Source organism: Propithecus coquereli, unplaced genomic scaffold (genome assembly GCF_000956105.1).
Source record: "Propithecus coquereli isolate 6110/MARCELLA unplaced genomic scaffold, Pcoq_1.0 Scaffold306, whole genome shotgun sequence".
Classification (NCBI taxonomy): domain Eukaryota; kingdom Metazoa; phylum Chordata; class Mammalia; order Primates; family Indriidae; genus Propithecus; species Propithecus coquereli.
The window spans coordinates 389,144-405,414 of NW_012148686.1; the positions used below are offsets into that span (position 1 = coordinate 389,144).

Consider the following 16,271-nt stretch of genomic DNA (forward strand, 5'->3'; position numbering starts at 1 on the left):
GACGGGGGTGGGGGGCTGCAGCTCTGGGGCCCCGTCCCCACCAGGCCGGACCGGACAGGTCCACGGCCGGGAGTTGGGGACCGCAGCCCCAGAGCACAGCCCATAATTAATCTGTGCCTAGGAAACAATATTGTCCTGGGCCTCCAGAACATTCCTCCTCTGCCCACAAGGAAATAAGGCTAAGATACCAGGCCGTCTGGGTTTCTCTGCTCTGAAAAGATGCTATTATAAATTAACATTTAGATTTTGAACTATTCCTTTCAAGACATGATAAAAGTGTCCTGTGGGGGAAGGTGATGGATGACTGAGGTGTGGTTAAGCAGTGGCGCTGGCAACTTTTCCATAACGTGGCATTTAGTGTCACCCTCAGTGGGTGGCCTTGACATGCTAAGAGCTTCCTTCCCCTTTCTGTTTAATGTGCCTGCGGTCTCCATGTCCCAGGCCGTGCCACTAGTGTGACTTTGAGCGTAAGCAAAACATAACAGGGATGTATCATAAAATTGACAGTGTAACTCTGATTGCTTTGCAGCAAATTCCAGATGTGTCTCCGACAGGAAAATATACAACTCTCTTGCCTTTGATGATTATTCTTATAATTTCAGGCATCAAAGAGATTGTGGAAGATTACGTAAGTTTACTGTTAAAGAATGAAATGCTCTCAAATTATAAAGGTATTGTTTATTGCCGTTTTTGTCAGGCAGTTGGTTGGAACTGGCATAGTTGGTGTGAAGAGTCAATTAAAGTTTTGAGGCTTCGAATTTTAAATTATATACTCTTTGGTTTCTATATTTGAGAGATTAACAGGACTTCATAGCTGTCATAAGAATTATGATAGTGTCTGTGGGGATATAATCCAATTTTAGGTGAAAGTCTTAAATGGCTGAAAGGAATGTTCACATGAATTTTGCTGCATTTTCATTTCATTTTTAGCCTTTTCACGGGTACAGGGAGATATTTAATACTGTTTTCTGCTTCCTCTGCACTCACAGTCCTAATGCTCATTTTCCAGAATTGCTAGCTGTTGTCATTGACATGCTTCTCTCTGATTCCTACATCCTATAAAGATAGGACACCAGTAAGATCTATTCAGTTGTCCTTTGGGTTGGCTTATCCTGTGAAAGAATTTTTCAAACTTGATCAAAAATCTTAGGTTAAGTCGGGGCAAAATCCAGAATTGCTAATTATATGTTCAACCCAATATGGTCATTATAAGTAAAAAATAATATGCTAACATTTCACGTAGTACTTACTATGCACCAGGCACATTGTACTGTGCATCTCTCTCCCTGTATCTCCCTCTCGTTCTCTCCCCGCCCCTTTCTGCGTGTGTATTTATACTCATTTAAATGGAGGCACAGATGGGTTCATGACCAAAGAATTTGCGTTAGCTGGGATGCCAACCAAGGCAAGCTGGCTCCAGAGTCCACACACTTCACCACTTTGCCATACTCCCTCCCATGGGTCACATCTCAACTGAGGGAGTCACTTGAGGACAAAATGAAACTGAAGTCAATTACAGCCAAAGAGGACTTTGCAATTACATCGGCTGCCTCTATTCTTTCTTAAAACTGCTATGTCTTGTATTATGAATTGAATCATTCATTTTGAACTTTGGATGTAATGAATTTTTTTCTCCTGTAACAGAAACGACATATGGCAGATAAAATAGTCAACGAAAAGAACATAATAGGTAAGTGTGATGGTAAATTTTGTGTGTCAACTTGAGTGAGCTTCAGGGTGCTCAGATATTTGGTCAAACATTATTCTGGGTGTTTCTGTGAGAGTGTTTCTGGGTGAGATTAACATTTAAATGCATAGACTGAATGAAGAAAATCACCCTCCACAATTTGAGTGGGTTTCATCCAACCAGTTGAAGGTCTGAATAGACCAAAAGGGCTGACTATGCCCTGAGTAAGGAGAATTCTTCCTGCCTGCTGGTCCTCAAACTGGGACATTGGCTGTTACCTGCTTTTGGACTGGACCTGAAGCGTCTGTTCTTCCTGGGTCTCAAGCCTGTGGCCTTTGGCTTGGAGCTACACCATTGCCTCTCCCGGTCTCCAGCTTGCCACTGTCTGCATATCTTGGGACTGTAGTCTGTAATCACGTGAGCCAACTCCTTATTCCTCATAATCTCTCTCTCTGTATATATATCCAGTAGTGAAGAGAGCACTGACAGTCCATGAGTGATCTAGCAACACAGATATGCAAAATATCACCATTAGATAATCCTAATCGACCACTTATAAGAAGTGAGGATCTGGGTGCCTGTGTGTATGATACTTCTAACCATTTTTGTCAAACTAGTGAGTTTAAAGAGGTTGACTGTTTGCTCCTACTGTCACCACACAAAGTAGAGAAATAAAAGGAAGAAGTCAGGGATTTGAATTCACAGCTAAAGCACCATGAAAGCTTTTATGTGTGTCTTGAAGGAGACCCTGGTCTCCTGCAGCCACGGGGCTGAGATCGCTCACAATCAAACCCAGAATCTCATCCTGCAACTGGCTGAATTGCAACACAAATTGGACTTGCAGCTACAGGGTGTCTGCTGTTAAAGTGAGAACACTGACTGGGAAGGACTGGGATCCCCAGGGTTGGGATGGGGATATGCGGAAAGACCTTGATGAAGTTGGGGACACTGAGCTCCTAAATTGTGACGGGTCTTCTTTGCCAGTGGAAGCAGCGTCTCCACCCACAGTGGTATCAGCCTTTCCACCTCGGTCTGAAAAGATTAACCTTTCCTGGGTGTGAAGCCTACCAACCTTCAGACTGGAACTATACCATCGACCCTCCTGGTTCTCCAGCTTGCTGACTCACTCTGCAGATTTTGGGACCTTCAAGCCTTCATAATTGCATGAGCTAATTCCTTATAATAAATCTCCTTCTCTTTCTGCAAACACATCCTATTGGTTCTGTTTCTCTGGAGAACCCCGACTAATATAGCTGAGATATAAGATTGAGCTTTTATTCCCCTTCACTATGAGAAAATATCCAATTCACCAGGTAGGTACATGTAATATGTTTTATTGTAATAAAGACAAATATTTTGTGAAATATTTAAAGAAATATAGAAATAAAAAATAAAACTCAGAAGGAAAAACAGTTTTCAAATATTGGAATCAGCAATTATGTTAATCATAATAAAAGAAAAGAAAAAATATGGGAGGGATGGAATAGTCAGTATATGAGCAATTTTGTCCATAAAAAGATCTGGGTGTTACATATTCTCTTCCAGCCCTAGTTTTGATATGTGCTATATTGGTAACTGATTAGAAATAGATTATCTTTTCAGGCTATTAACCTGATAAACAAGATAATATATTAATATAGCCTCTAGTTGTCTATCTGTCATTATATTATGTTATATTACATTATGTTATATATATTGCTCCATTTTAGTAAATGCATATGAACACAATTTACATATTCCTACAGTGTATACAAAAATTAAATTAACAAAGACAACATTTCATAAAGAAATCTATTTAGTTTTTGCAATCTATTTAGTAAAGGGTATCTTTTACTATTTTGAACTTCTACCTGGTGCAATAATTATAATTAATGCATAGCTATTTCTTTTTCAGTGTTAAGACAGAATTCATGGCGGGTGATTACATGGAAAGAGGTAAGAATGTATTTGAACTGTTAACTCAGTAATAAGCACCTACCTTGTACTCAAAGTTACAGATTTTTATCTGTGAAATACACCTTCAAGAACTGTAGTATTATCTCCATTTTGTAGATGAGGAAGTGGAGGATCAAAGAGAAGAAGTATCTTGCTCAAGGTCACACAGCTAGTAAGGGTGAAAATGGGATTTGAACTCCAGTCAGTCTGGTTGGAAGTCTACCCGTTCTCCAGTGTACCTTGGCGTTATCTCTCTGTCATTGTGTAGAATATTTAAAGATAGTGTTTCATAAATGGTTGCCCAGGGTTCAAGTTCATCTCTATATAGTGTATATGTCGAGGAATGTCGTAATGAATATTTGCCCTTGGAATATGTCTCAGTGCATTTGAGCTGCTATAAAAAAATACCTTGGACTACGTAACTTATAAACAACAGAAATTTATTCGTCACAGTTCTGGAGGCTAGCAAGTCCAAGATCAAGATTAAGGTTCAGCAGTGTCTTGTGAGGGCCCACATCCCCACAGATGGTGCTTTCGTGCTGTGTCCTCACAAGGTGGAAGGGACAAGGCCATTCCCCGGGGCTTCCTTTGTAAGGACACTAATCCCACTCGTGATGGCTCCACCCTCCTGGCTTAATCATCTCCCAAAGGCCCTACCTCCTAACACTATCATCTCGGGGGTTAGTAGTTAAACACACAAATCGTGAGGGACACGTTCAGATTACAGCAGGATATAACTTAGAGCCACACTGAATGTGTCTGGGCCTAGATACTGACTTTGTCCTCATCAATTAATAATTGATGACGTATGTCAAATTCTTGGAGCGCTAACTCTGAGAATGTTTCGTTTCTAAGTGTCATCAATATTTCTTTCCCTAATTGAGACAAAAGCAATTGACTCAAAAAATGATTGTACTTTGCTCCTCTCACTGGGACTCAGAGTAAGAAGCCATTGAGAGGTAGCCCCCATGTCCAATGGCAGAGCCTCGGGGAGCTGGACCCGTGCGTGGAGGCAGGGAGAGGGAGAGGAGCAAGCGAGGCTGCAGCGGTGGGCTTCCTGCTGAGCAGAAAGTGGCCCTGCGCTTGAGCCCTTTTTATCCCCAGTGCCTTGCACTGGCAGAACAAGTTAAGCAGCCAAAGCCGGGGGCTCCCAATTCTTGTCCTTCTGTGTCCTTTCTGTCCCACCTGCGTGGTACAATCAAACTGAGCAGTTTGAACACGAGGAGCTTAAAAAAGGAAAACGGAATTAAGTTGGGGCTGCTGTGGGCAGAGACGAAAAAGAGCGTTTTTAGGAGATGTGGTGATGACTGCCCCTCAACAGGTCTGCTTTCAGGCCCTCAGGCACCTACTTTTCTACATCAATATTGTTTTAATTGCACTGTGCCAACTTGTCTTATTATAGCCTTTTTTGGATCTTGCTGCAAGTTAGTTGCTTATGTAAGTTATAAATGCTTTATTAGCCATGGCATTGAGAACCATGTATAAGGTGTGAGTGTTTTATTGTCAGTCTTTTTCTCTCCTCTAATGTTGAACTTGTCCTCTGCATTTTTAAAGACACATTGCAGATTTTAAGGTTCTCATGTTGATCTGAGTATTTAATTAATCTGGCTCAATTATTAATAATTAAGATAGGAACGATATGTTTAATTATATGAAAAATCCAGTCTCCTTGTTCTTTGTCTCCTCGGCAAGATGTAATTACTATTGCTTTTTCCATATAGGTCTAGAAATTGGTTTAGGAAAGAATCTTGTGCCCCTGCTGTTCTAGCTGCCTGGGAAGGGGCTGCTACTTTAAGAGTTATGTCATCGGTGCTTGGCACAGCATGAAAGCACCAGCGGTTTGTTAAAGAATAAGTACACAAGAAGAAAACATCGAGAGCTCATGATGCTTTCCCTGTGTACTGCACCAAGTGTTTACGTTTCTCCCTCTTATTGACAAATTGGAATTCGTCTATACCTTCAGTCATTCATTCGTACATTCCGTGCTTGCTACAGAGCCCTGTGCCAAGCTCCGGGAATTCACCTGGGAGCGACACGGGCATTTTCTCTGCTCTCACAGAGCAGCAGAGCCGGGACCATTACGCAAGCGATTGCAGTTGTGGAAGTGTATGAATACCACGTCCTTGCAAAGACAGCACTGCCAGTGGGGATCCCTCTCCTTGTGCACCTCTTTCCCCATGTTGAAATGTTCCATCCTAGAGCAAGATCTGCCAACTGCAGCACTGTTGACTTCAGAACATTCTCTGCTATAGGGGCTGTCCTGTGCATTGTAGGGTGTTTAGCAGCATCCCTGGCCTCTACCCAGTAGATTCCAGTAGTCTCATCCCCACTGCCTCATGGTTGTGACAAGAAAAAACGTCTCCAGGCATTGCCAAATGTCCCGGGTGGATAGGGAGAGCAAAATCACCTCTGGTCAAGGACAAGCGTTTTAGAGGAATGGATCCCTCAGGAAATAAAATCGTTCTAACGTAGCTGAAATTCATTAGGATGGCTAGAAATATTTCACATTGTAATTTTTCTTGAGAACAGTTGACACATTTTGGCTCTGTTTGTGCCTTTAAAATTCATGCTTCCATCTTCTCTCTCCTGGTTTAAAAGGTAAATGTGGGCGACATTGTGAAGGCCTTGAACAGGGAGTTCCTTCCTGCAGACCTGGTCCTGATTTCTTCCAGGTTAGTTATGTTAGTGGACATGTAAGGAACTTTTATCCTGAACTGGAAATTTCAGAAAACCAAAAAAGGCAGAAAGCACTTTTCTCTCCCTCGCTCTTTTCACCTTAGTACAGACCCGTGGCTGTAAACTTTCCCATACAGGGACAGAGAGTAACTCTGCTCAGCTTTGGGGGCCACACGGTTTCTCTTGCACCTGTTCAACTCAGCCTCTATAATGACAGAAGCAGTGTAGGCAATGAGTAAATGAACGAGTATGGCTGTGTTCCAAAATAACTTTATTTATGTAAAGCAGGCAGGGGCTGTATTTGGCCTGTGGGCCCAAAAACTAATCAATACGTTGCTTAGTGATACGTACAAATGTAATGAAAGTACAGAGAAAATCAAAGGAATGAATATCAAAAGTATTAACATGATTGTTATTTTTGGGAGAGAGAAAGAAAAATTAAAAAGGCCTTTTAGGTACTGTATATAGATTTCTTAACCTGTAATATATAAAAATAAATATTCATTTTGTTATCATTCTTAAAAATAAAATTCATTCTATAAACTCTTGTGGGTACAATATATTTTACTCATAAATTATTTTTTTTTAGTTTTCTTTTTCGAATTTATAAGATATATATATATTTACTAGAATTTGCTTTTTTTGGGAAAATTATGATCTTCTATTACTAGAAACATTTTCAAAGTAAGTACCATCTTTATTGGCTGCAGAGTTGCATATATCATAATCAAATTTAGAGTCAATATTATAAAAAATCAGGACCATTGGTCTAAGGGAAAAATCTGGGGTATGTGAACAAGCTTTACCACTTGGACTAGATATTTTCAATTTGTGTTCTTGGTTCTTTCATCTCTTAGAAAAAAAGAAAAAATTTTGCATTATCTTTTTACATGGTGGTTGTAAAAAGAATGATGAAAAAGAAAAATGAGAATATGCTTTGAAAGTAGAAATACTAGTACATGGTTCTTAGCTGCTTTAGCCATGGATAAAATAATAGTAAAATGACTGTGATTCTGAGTATGTTAAATAAATATAATATTTCTAATTTGGTAAAGGAATATTACAGGCCTTTAAAAATTTTAATGTTTTAGCTAATTCACACAAATATTTCAAATTTTAAAACGTATGAAAGGACATCCAGTGACATCGCCTTCTCTCCTCTATTTCACTGCCATCAGACAATCAATGCAGTTATGTTCCTGTATATACAGAATTTCCAGAGATGTTTATGTTTGTACAGGCAAATACATATAATACATATACCTGTATCCCCTCTTGTATTCTGCATGCTTGAAGATTTCATTTATAAATGAATCCAGAATAATTTCTTTTTCTAGTTTCTTAAGGTGGAAGGTTAGATAATTGATTTGAGATCTTTCTTTTTCTTTTTCCCTTTTTTTAATGTAGGTATTTACAGCTGTACATTTAATTCTAAACACTGTTAGCTGCATCCCATATGTTTGTTATGTTATGTTTTGCTTTCATCACCTCAAAGATTTTTCTACTATTTCTTTTGATTTCTTTTTCACCTGTTTTGATTTCCTTTCAATTTTCCATTAGACTATTGGTTGACTTATTTCCATTGTGATCAGAGAATATACTTTGTATGATTTCATCCTTTAAATTTATTGAGACTTGCTGTATGGCTGGCATATGGTCAATCCTGGAGAATGTTCCATGTGAACTTGAGAAGAATGTGTGTTCTGTGGTTGTGTGGTGGAATGTTCTATATGTGTCTGTTAGATCTAGTTTGTGTACAGTGTTGTTCAAATCTTCCATTTCCATGTTGATCTTCTGCCTAGTTGTTCTATCTGTTACTGGAAGCAGAGTATTGAAGTCCCCAACTATTATTGCTGAACTGTCTATCCCTTCAATTCTGTGGGGTTTTGCATCATGTATTTTGGCCTCTGTTGTTCAGTGTATATGTTTCTAGCTATTATATCTTCTTGATGGGTTGGCTCTTTTGTCATTTTAAAATATTCTTCCTCTCCAGTACCAAATTTCTCTTAAAGTCTGTTTTGTCTGAGATTAGTATAGCCACAATAGCTCTCTTGGTTATTATTTGCATGGCATATCTTTTTCCATCCTTTTAATTTCAACCTATTTGTATCTTTGAATCAGAAGTGAGTTTTTTGTAGACAGCATATATTAAATTGCATTTTTAAAAAATCCATTTTGCCACTATCTACCTTTTAATTGGGAAATACAGTTCAATTATATTTAATGTAATTACTGATAAGATAGAATTTATATGTGCCATTTTAAAAATATATATCTTATGTGCCTTTTATTCCTCAGTTTCTCTGTTATTCCTCATTTTTTCCTAAATAGATATTTTATGGTATCATTTTTAATTTCTTGGTTTTTTTTTTTTTTACTGTATATTTTTTAGTTATGTTCTTAGCAATTGCCTTGGGGCTTATCATTAGCCTCTTAATTTATAACAGTCTTGTTTGTATTCATATCAATTTAGTTCTGTAGTATATAAAAACTTTGTTACAAAATAGCTTTGTTCTCCTTCCCCTCTTTTTTGCTATTATTATCATCACAAACTACATTTTTATTCATCATGTGCCCATCAACACAGATCTATAATTATTGCTTTATGCATTTGACTTTTAAATCAGAGAGAGAAAACAAGGAGTTACAAATAAAAATGCATATGTGCTGTCTTTTCATTTACCTATCTGGCTACATTTACAGGTAGCCTTATTTTCTTTGTGTGTATTCAGGAATTGTTTAGTGACCTTTCATTTCGGCCTGAAGAATTCTCTTTTAGTATTTATTGTATGGCAAATCTACTAACAACAATCTCTTTCTGTTTTTGTTTATTTGTTATTTATTTATGTCTTAATTACTACTACATTTTTGAAGGGCAGTTTTACTAGATATACAATTTTTGGTTGGCAATTTTTTCTTTTAGTGCTTTGAATATGTCATCCCGGTGCCTTCTCTACTCCAAGGCTTCTGCTGAGAAGTTCGCTGTTAATCTTCTCTAGCATCTCTTAGATGTGATGAGTAGCATCTTTCATGCTATATTCAAGATATTTTTGGCTTTGGCTTTCAAGAGTTTGATTATGATTTGTCTAGGTTTGTATCTCTTTGAGTCCTATTTAAATGAGCCTCTTGGATGTATAGATTAATGCTTTTCATCAAGTTTGGGGAGTTTTTGGCCATTATTTCTTTTCATATTCTTTCTTCCTCATTTCTCTCTCTCTTCTCCTCTGGGACTCTCATAATGCATGTGATGGTATGCTGATTGTGCCGCATAGGTCTCTGAGACACTGTTCATTTGTTTAATTCTTTTTGCTTTCTGTTTTTCAGACTAGATTATTTCAATTGATCTATCTTCAAGTCCACTAAGTCTTTCTCCTGCCTGCTAAAATCTCTTCAGCCTCTCTAGTGAATTTTTCATTTCAGTTACTGAACTTTTCAACCTCAGAATTTCTATTTGGTTTCCTTCTTTTTTTTATATAAATAAACTCTATCTTTTTATTGATATTCTCTATTTGGTGAGACATGTTCTTATATGTTATTTCTTTCAACATAGTTCCTTTTAGCTCTTTGAACATATTTAGAATGTCTGATTTAAAGTTTTGTCTAGTAAGTCCCATGTCTGGACTTCATCAGGGACAGTTTTAATTGATTGCTTTTTTTCCCCTGTGAATGGGCCATACTTACTTTTTCATCTTTTTATGTCTAATGACTTTTTGTTGAAAAGTGAACATTTTAAGTAATAAATGTGGCAACTCTGGAAATCAGATTCTCTCTGCTCTCCAAGGTTTGTTTTTGTTGCTGCTCATTTCAGGTTTTTCTTTTATACTTCTTGGTTAGTCTATTGTTTACCCCAATTGTTATCCATCACCTGAGGCAGCTGCAGTATTAAAACACTTTCCTGTAAAAGTTTTCAACATATCCCACCCCCTTGCATCAGGAAGAGGCTTTTAGCACTGGGTGAGCTCTAGTGAGGTCAAATAAGAACGAACCTTTCAAGGGGGAGTCTTCTAGAGACCATCAAACAGATCAAATAGTGGCTCTTTTGGAATGAGGCTTTGAAGGAACTTAAGCTCCGTTTAGCTCCCTCAGTACCAGGAATGTGGGTTTTTATTTTTCAAAGTTACCACTAAGCTAGAAAGCAGGCAATGGAACTAGGCCAAGTTAAAACATCACAAAGTCCATTGTTTTTACCAAGTTTTGGCCATTTTTCTCAAATAAAATTTCCCTGTGTTTCTTTAAGCTTTTGGTTAATTTTCTGAACGTTTTTGACAATTTTCTCATTGTTTTTATAGAAGAGAAGGTGTTTGGAGATTTTTACTCTATCACTCTATCCCCAATGAAGCTACATTTTAAATATTAGATTATATATTAGTTACTATTTGGGGGTATATGATCTTGACTAGTTAAATTAATACAGATTATTTTACTTTAAACCTGATATTTCACTGCATGAGATACAACCAAAAGAGATAAGTCAGAGTCTAAGACTCAATAAACTTTAATGGACCATTTTTATTATTCTTTGTGGCTTTCCCTTCAGAATGATATTTATTTTCATAAATGATTTGACATTTAACATGGAAGAAAATCTGGCAAGGTAAATATTTGTTAATTCAGTGCCTTGATTCCCTAACTGTTGAGGTTAGATAAAAGCAGAGAAACCCCAAGTTTAGTTTTTGTCACAAGGCCTCTGCTCTGTCCACATTTACCCTGGAAGATGTACCCTCATTCTAAAGGCCATAGAGCCTGGGCCTTTGGGAATTATAATGGACCTGTTTTAGAAGATAACAGAGTTTTAGATTTGACCTCAGATATGACAGTTCTGAACTATGTAACATCCATTCATCTTTAGCATTTTTTCTTTTGGGACTGAAGAGAGTAATCACACAGGATGTAAGGGTAGAAGCTTTTCTACTGAGCTGTTTTGCAAGGCGAAATTTAGGCTGGTAAGATCAGACTGTTAAATATCTCCTGGCAAACTAGTTGTCTGTAGTCCTTTCTATTTTGAAGAATGTATATTGATGTAGGTCACATATACTTACCATTATTAGGAAAATAATTTGATGAAGATATATTAATTCAGTATTATTTGTTTTATTTTATTTAGTGAACCTCAGTCTATGTGTTATATAGCAACATCTAATCTGGATGGAGAGACAAATCTAAAGATACGACAGGTAAAGACACATTTTTTTAATCCTAATTTCACACCTGAGCCTACGATGTCAGGTTTTGCGAGGTGTGGTTTAAAACATGCAGATCAATAAACGTGATTCACCACATAAACAGAAACAAAAACAAAGACTGCATAATCATCTCAATAGGTGCAGAAAAAGCATTTGATAAAATCCAGCATCCTTTCACAAGAAAAACCCTCAACAAACTAGGCACAAAAGGAACATACTTCAAAATTATAAAAGCTGTATATGACAAACCCACAGCCAACATCATACTGAATGGGGAAAAGTTGAAAGCATTCCCCCTAAGAACTGGAACAAGACAAGGGTGCCGACTGTCACCATTTCTATTTGACATATTATTGAAAGTCCTAGCCAAAGCAATCAGGCAAGAGAAGAAAATAAAGGGCATCCAAATTGGGAAAGATGAGGTCAAACTATCCTGTTTGCTGATGATATGATCTTGTATCTAGAAAACCCTAAGGATTTCACCAAAAGACTCCTGGATTTGATAAATAAATTCAGCAAAGTCTCAGGTTACAAAATCAATGTACACAACTTAGTAGCATTTGTATATATTAATAACAGTCAAGCAGAGTGTCAAATCAAGGAGAATATTTGTGCTATACTTTTTGCATTTATTTGACATTTGAAAAGATGTAACATTCTAGATTGAGGTCTTTTATTTCAATACTTAAATATAAAAATCCACTGTTTTCTGCATCTTGTATTTCTGTTAAAAGGACTTAGGACAATTTGATCATTGTTCTCCTGAAGATGATCTGCCTCTTCTCTCATTCTGGAAAGTTCACATCATTTTATTGGAATGAGGATTCTCTAGAGTCTCAAAGTCTGATCTCTGGACAAGCAACATTATCATCCTCTGACAACTGTTAGGCATGCAAATTCTGGCACCTCCCACCCAGACCCACCAAATAAAAATCACTGGGGGCGGAGCCCAGCAATCTGTATTTTAGCGAGACCTCAGGTGAATCTGATGCCTGCAACAGTGTGTAACTGCTGTTCTAGATCCTTGCTACTCAAAGTGTGACCCATAGCACAACATCGTTAGCTGTGTACATAAATGTACCAAGCATTATATGATATTTGGTTATGGTGATTACACTTTCAAAACTGGTATTTTCAGAAGTGATGAAAACTTAATTTTTCTGGTTCTTTTGATTTTATTAAAATTATTTGCCAAATGCTGTAATGGCAAACTCTTCTAACAAAGTTTGTATTAAAGTTTGATGTATGTCATTTTATTATCCAGTAAGTGCAATACATTCTTAAATACTGACTTTTATTATCCTCTTCTATTAATATTTACTACTGGAGACATGGAACTTTACCACAGTACATTAAACTTTTATTTTCATTTCGCCTCTTTGGTTTTATTTTATAGGCTTTGCCAGAAACAGCTGAAATGAAAACGGAAAAGCAGTTGTTAAAACTAGCTGGAAGAATAGAATGTGAAGGACCCAATTGTCATTTCGATAGCTTTATCGGAACTTTGTGCCTAAGGGATAGAAGGTATCATCTTTCTCTTCTTAAACATTTTTTTTTCTTTTACGGAACATAGAATGTGATGTTTTTTATTCCGTCAACCAATAATATTTTAAAACATTGTACTTGTTCATGTTTTATTTGTCTTTGAAATACCTTGAAGCATCTATTTATTAATAATTGTTAAAAGAGAATTCTTAAATATAGATGGAAAGTGTATGGCATTTTCTTAATAATCATACCAGTAGATGGTAGGGCTAGAGAAGTGAAGTCCAAGTTCCCATCGAGTATAAGTACTTGGCACATTCCTTGGAGTAAGTCAGTGGGAAGAGCAAGGTTTTGAAAGTGACCAAAGAGAAGCCACTAGGGATTTGGTTTGATAATGATGGAGGAGTCTTCCTTGCTTCTGCTCCACTTCGGGATACTTTCCGCTTGAGGCTTTCATAGGAACATCTTTTACGTAGCGAGTCAACCCGCTGTCGGAGGGGAGGAGCCGCGGAAATATGGCAGACTGAACGTGCTTTCTGAGCTCTGAATTAGCACGTGTAATCTTGCCTATAGATTACTAAATTGGCACACAGGTATCTATTTATTTATTTACATGTTTATCTATTTTTTATTTACATGTTTCTCTCTGACAGGTTTTATAGTTACCCTGTGAATAAAAGATGATTTTTCTCTCTAAAATTTTTAATCAACATTTGTTTAGAACAGTGAGAAATGGATACTAAAGCAAAAATTTTCCATGCTCTTTTAGGAATAGGTGTTTTTTATGAAGACATATTTGTTTACTGTCATTTGCCCAGAAGTTTAGCCTGACAAAAGAAAGTATACATAAGGTGAAATTTATGCTTTGTTTACATTGTGAAAAGAGAATATTTCTTTGGTCCTTTATAAATGCTCTTTTTTACTTTTAGCTCTGTTCCAATTGGGCCTGACCAGGTCCTGCTGAGAGCCACACAGCTTATAAATACTCAGTGGATCATTGGCATAGTTGTCTACACTGGGTCTGAAACCAAATTCATGCAGGTAAGATCATCTGTGATGACACATACTTCTTTTCTTTCCCCCCTCACTCTTTCTGTCCTGGAATTGCACCCTGAAATAATGCCTTAATGTGTAAATTTTAATTCAGATTCTGCTTATTAAGGAACCCAGGGTAAGATAGTGATGTAAAATGCAAGTTTGGTTACCAAAATAAAAGTTTGTGTTTGGACAGGGGACCAAGGTTAAGAATCGGCCATTGCATGTGGTTCACTGGAACCCACACTATCATGACCTGGGATTCAACTGTAACATGCACGACTCTCCAACACTACCCGTTTTTGTTTTCCATCGTCTCCAAAAGATAATGCTATATTATTTAATTGTATACAGGGCAGTACAACATTTCACCGACGATTTCAACGTCTGCTGTAAATTAGCGAACCACATTTCGTTACTCTCCCAATGTGGCTGGTCTGTGCTTCAGCTCATGCCCAAGAGCATCTGCTCAGTCACGTCACTTTGTGGATCTGAGTCATTGCAGGGGTTATTATCCGTGTTGACCATGTCATTTCAGAATAATACAAATCTCAGAGAGGGATTTTGCATGGCTTTAGAAAAGAAACAACTAGTAAATATAAATACTTCCTTACCAAAGATTTAAAAGTCAATACACTCAGCTGAGAACTATTCCCTGTTATACAACATTTGAAACTATTACTTGTAATCCTAGCTCTCTGGGAGGCCGAGGCGGGCGGATTGTTTGAGCTCAGGAGTTCGAGACCAGCCTGAGTAAGAGCGAGACCCCGTCTCTACTAAAATTAGAAAGAAATTAATCGGACAACTAAAAATATATAGAAAAAATTAGCTGGGCATGGTGGCGCATGCCTGTAGTCCCAGCTACTCGGGAAGCTGAGGCAGAAGGATCGCTTGAGCCCAGGAGTTTGAGGTTGCTGTGAGCTAGGCTGACGCCACGGCACTCACTCTAGCCCGGGCAACAGAGTGAGACTGTGTCTCAAAAAAAAAAAAAAAAAAAGAAACTATTACTTATATGACTTAATCAAGGAGAGGAAATAACATGATTGCTTTGCATATATATGTAATATTATATATGTGTGTTTGTATGTATGTATGTAAATATGCAGAGATGAAATTACAAGGATGTGCCCTTGTAATATGCTTAGTGCAATTATACCTGGGATTTTTTTAACCTTAGCTGTTTGTGTGCTTTCTAAGAATTATTTTCATTATTAACTCATATTTTCATAATTTGTAAGGTTTGAGCATTTATCCATCTACATTTTCATTAAAATGTGGAAATGGTAAATTTAATCTGATTTAATATGATTGAAAAGTTAAGAATTTTTTGGTCTATGTCGCCATAGACCTCTGCAGACCTTATACAGAGATTTATGGGAAAACCTGAAGTCTTAATAGAAAATTAACATTTAAAGCTCTCCCTTCAAGTAGGTGATACATCTCAGAAGATTCTTCTGAGCTTAGGTTTCCCTAACATGTGCACATTTTAGGACTATTATTGTACTGATAAAACCTTGAATAGTTTCCTAACAAACTCAGGTGAAAGATATCTTTCCATGGTTTTTAAACTAGAAATAATTCGGTAACCAGACATGGTAAAGCCAATAAATTAGTGAGGTCTTCTTTTTTCTTTTCTGCTTGTACAAAAGGTCATCTAGACTGTGAGATTTACCACACTTGGTGTTTTTAAAAACCCTAGAACTTTGAGGTGATGGGTCTTCTATGTGAATATGTTTTCTATGAAGTAGTGAAATGCTCTTTAGGACTCAAGTAGAAAAGCCATGCTCGTTCAACAATGTGGTGCATTTTTATTCTGTTAGTTAATCAGCAAACAAAATGTATTCTGCTTTCTACTGTTAGAATTTTTCCTCCTCTTGCAATCAAAATGTTTGTACACTATAATTTCTTTTTTGTTTTGCTTTGTTTTTTCTGGTTTCTTTGGGGTGTGCTTGTGTGTGCATGCTATTGTACAGAATTCTGCCAAATCACCTCTCAAGAAATCAAACATTGAGAAAGTGACCAATGTGCAGATCCCCATCTTGTTCCTGCTGCTTGTGGCCATGGTCGTGGTGAGCTGCGTGGGAGCCGTGCTCTGGAACAGGTCGTACGGTGCTGACATTTGGTACATGTGGAAGGGTAAGTGTCAGAGGGTGGCAAGAAGCTGTGGTTTTTAAAGTTGTTATGCTTTTAAAAATGACTTTAAAGAATTTTCCAGGCTTTTATTTCAAAGGGAAGGCACTTTATTCTAACTGGTGTATTTTTTTTTTTTT

General features: G+C 37.3%; 1 protein-coding gene across 1 annotated transcript in view; it reads left to right on the forward strand.

Annotated features, from left to right (window-relative positions):
- Positions 1-16,271, forward strand: part of LOC105814781 (phospholipid-transporting ATPase IB-like) — a 122,364-nt gene that overhangs the window by 26,743 nt on the left and 79,350 nt on the right. Inside the window, exons 4-11 of the mRNA XM_012649871.1 lie at positions 530-628; positions 1,645-1,690; positions 3,582-3,622; positions 6,221-6,294; positions 11,403-11,472; positions 12,878-13,005; positions 13,896-14,007; positions 15,975-16,137. Of these exons, the coding sequence (XP_012505325.1) occupies positions 530-628; positions 1,645-1,690; positions 3,582-3,622; positions 6,221-6,294; positions 11,403-11,472; positions 12,878-13,005; positions 13,896-14,007; positions 15,975-16,137 (733 nt within the window). The remainder of the gene's footprint in view (positions 1-529; positions 629-1,644; positions 1,691-3,581; positions 3,623-6,220; positions 6,295-11,402; positions 11,473-12,877; positions 13,006-13,895; positions 14,008-15,974; positions 16,138-16,271) is intronic.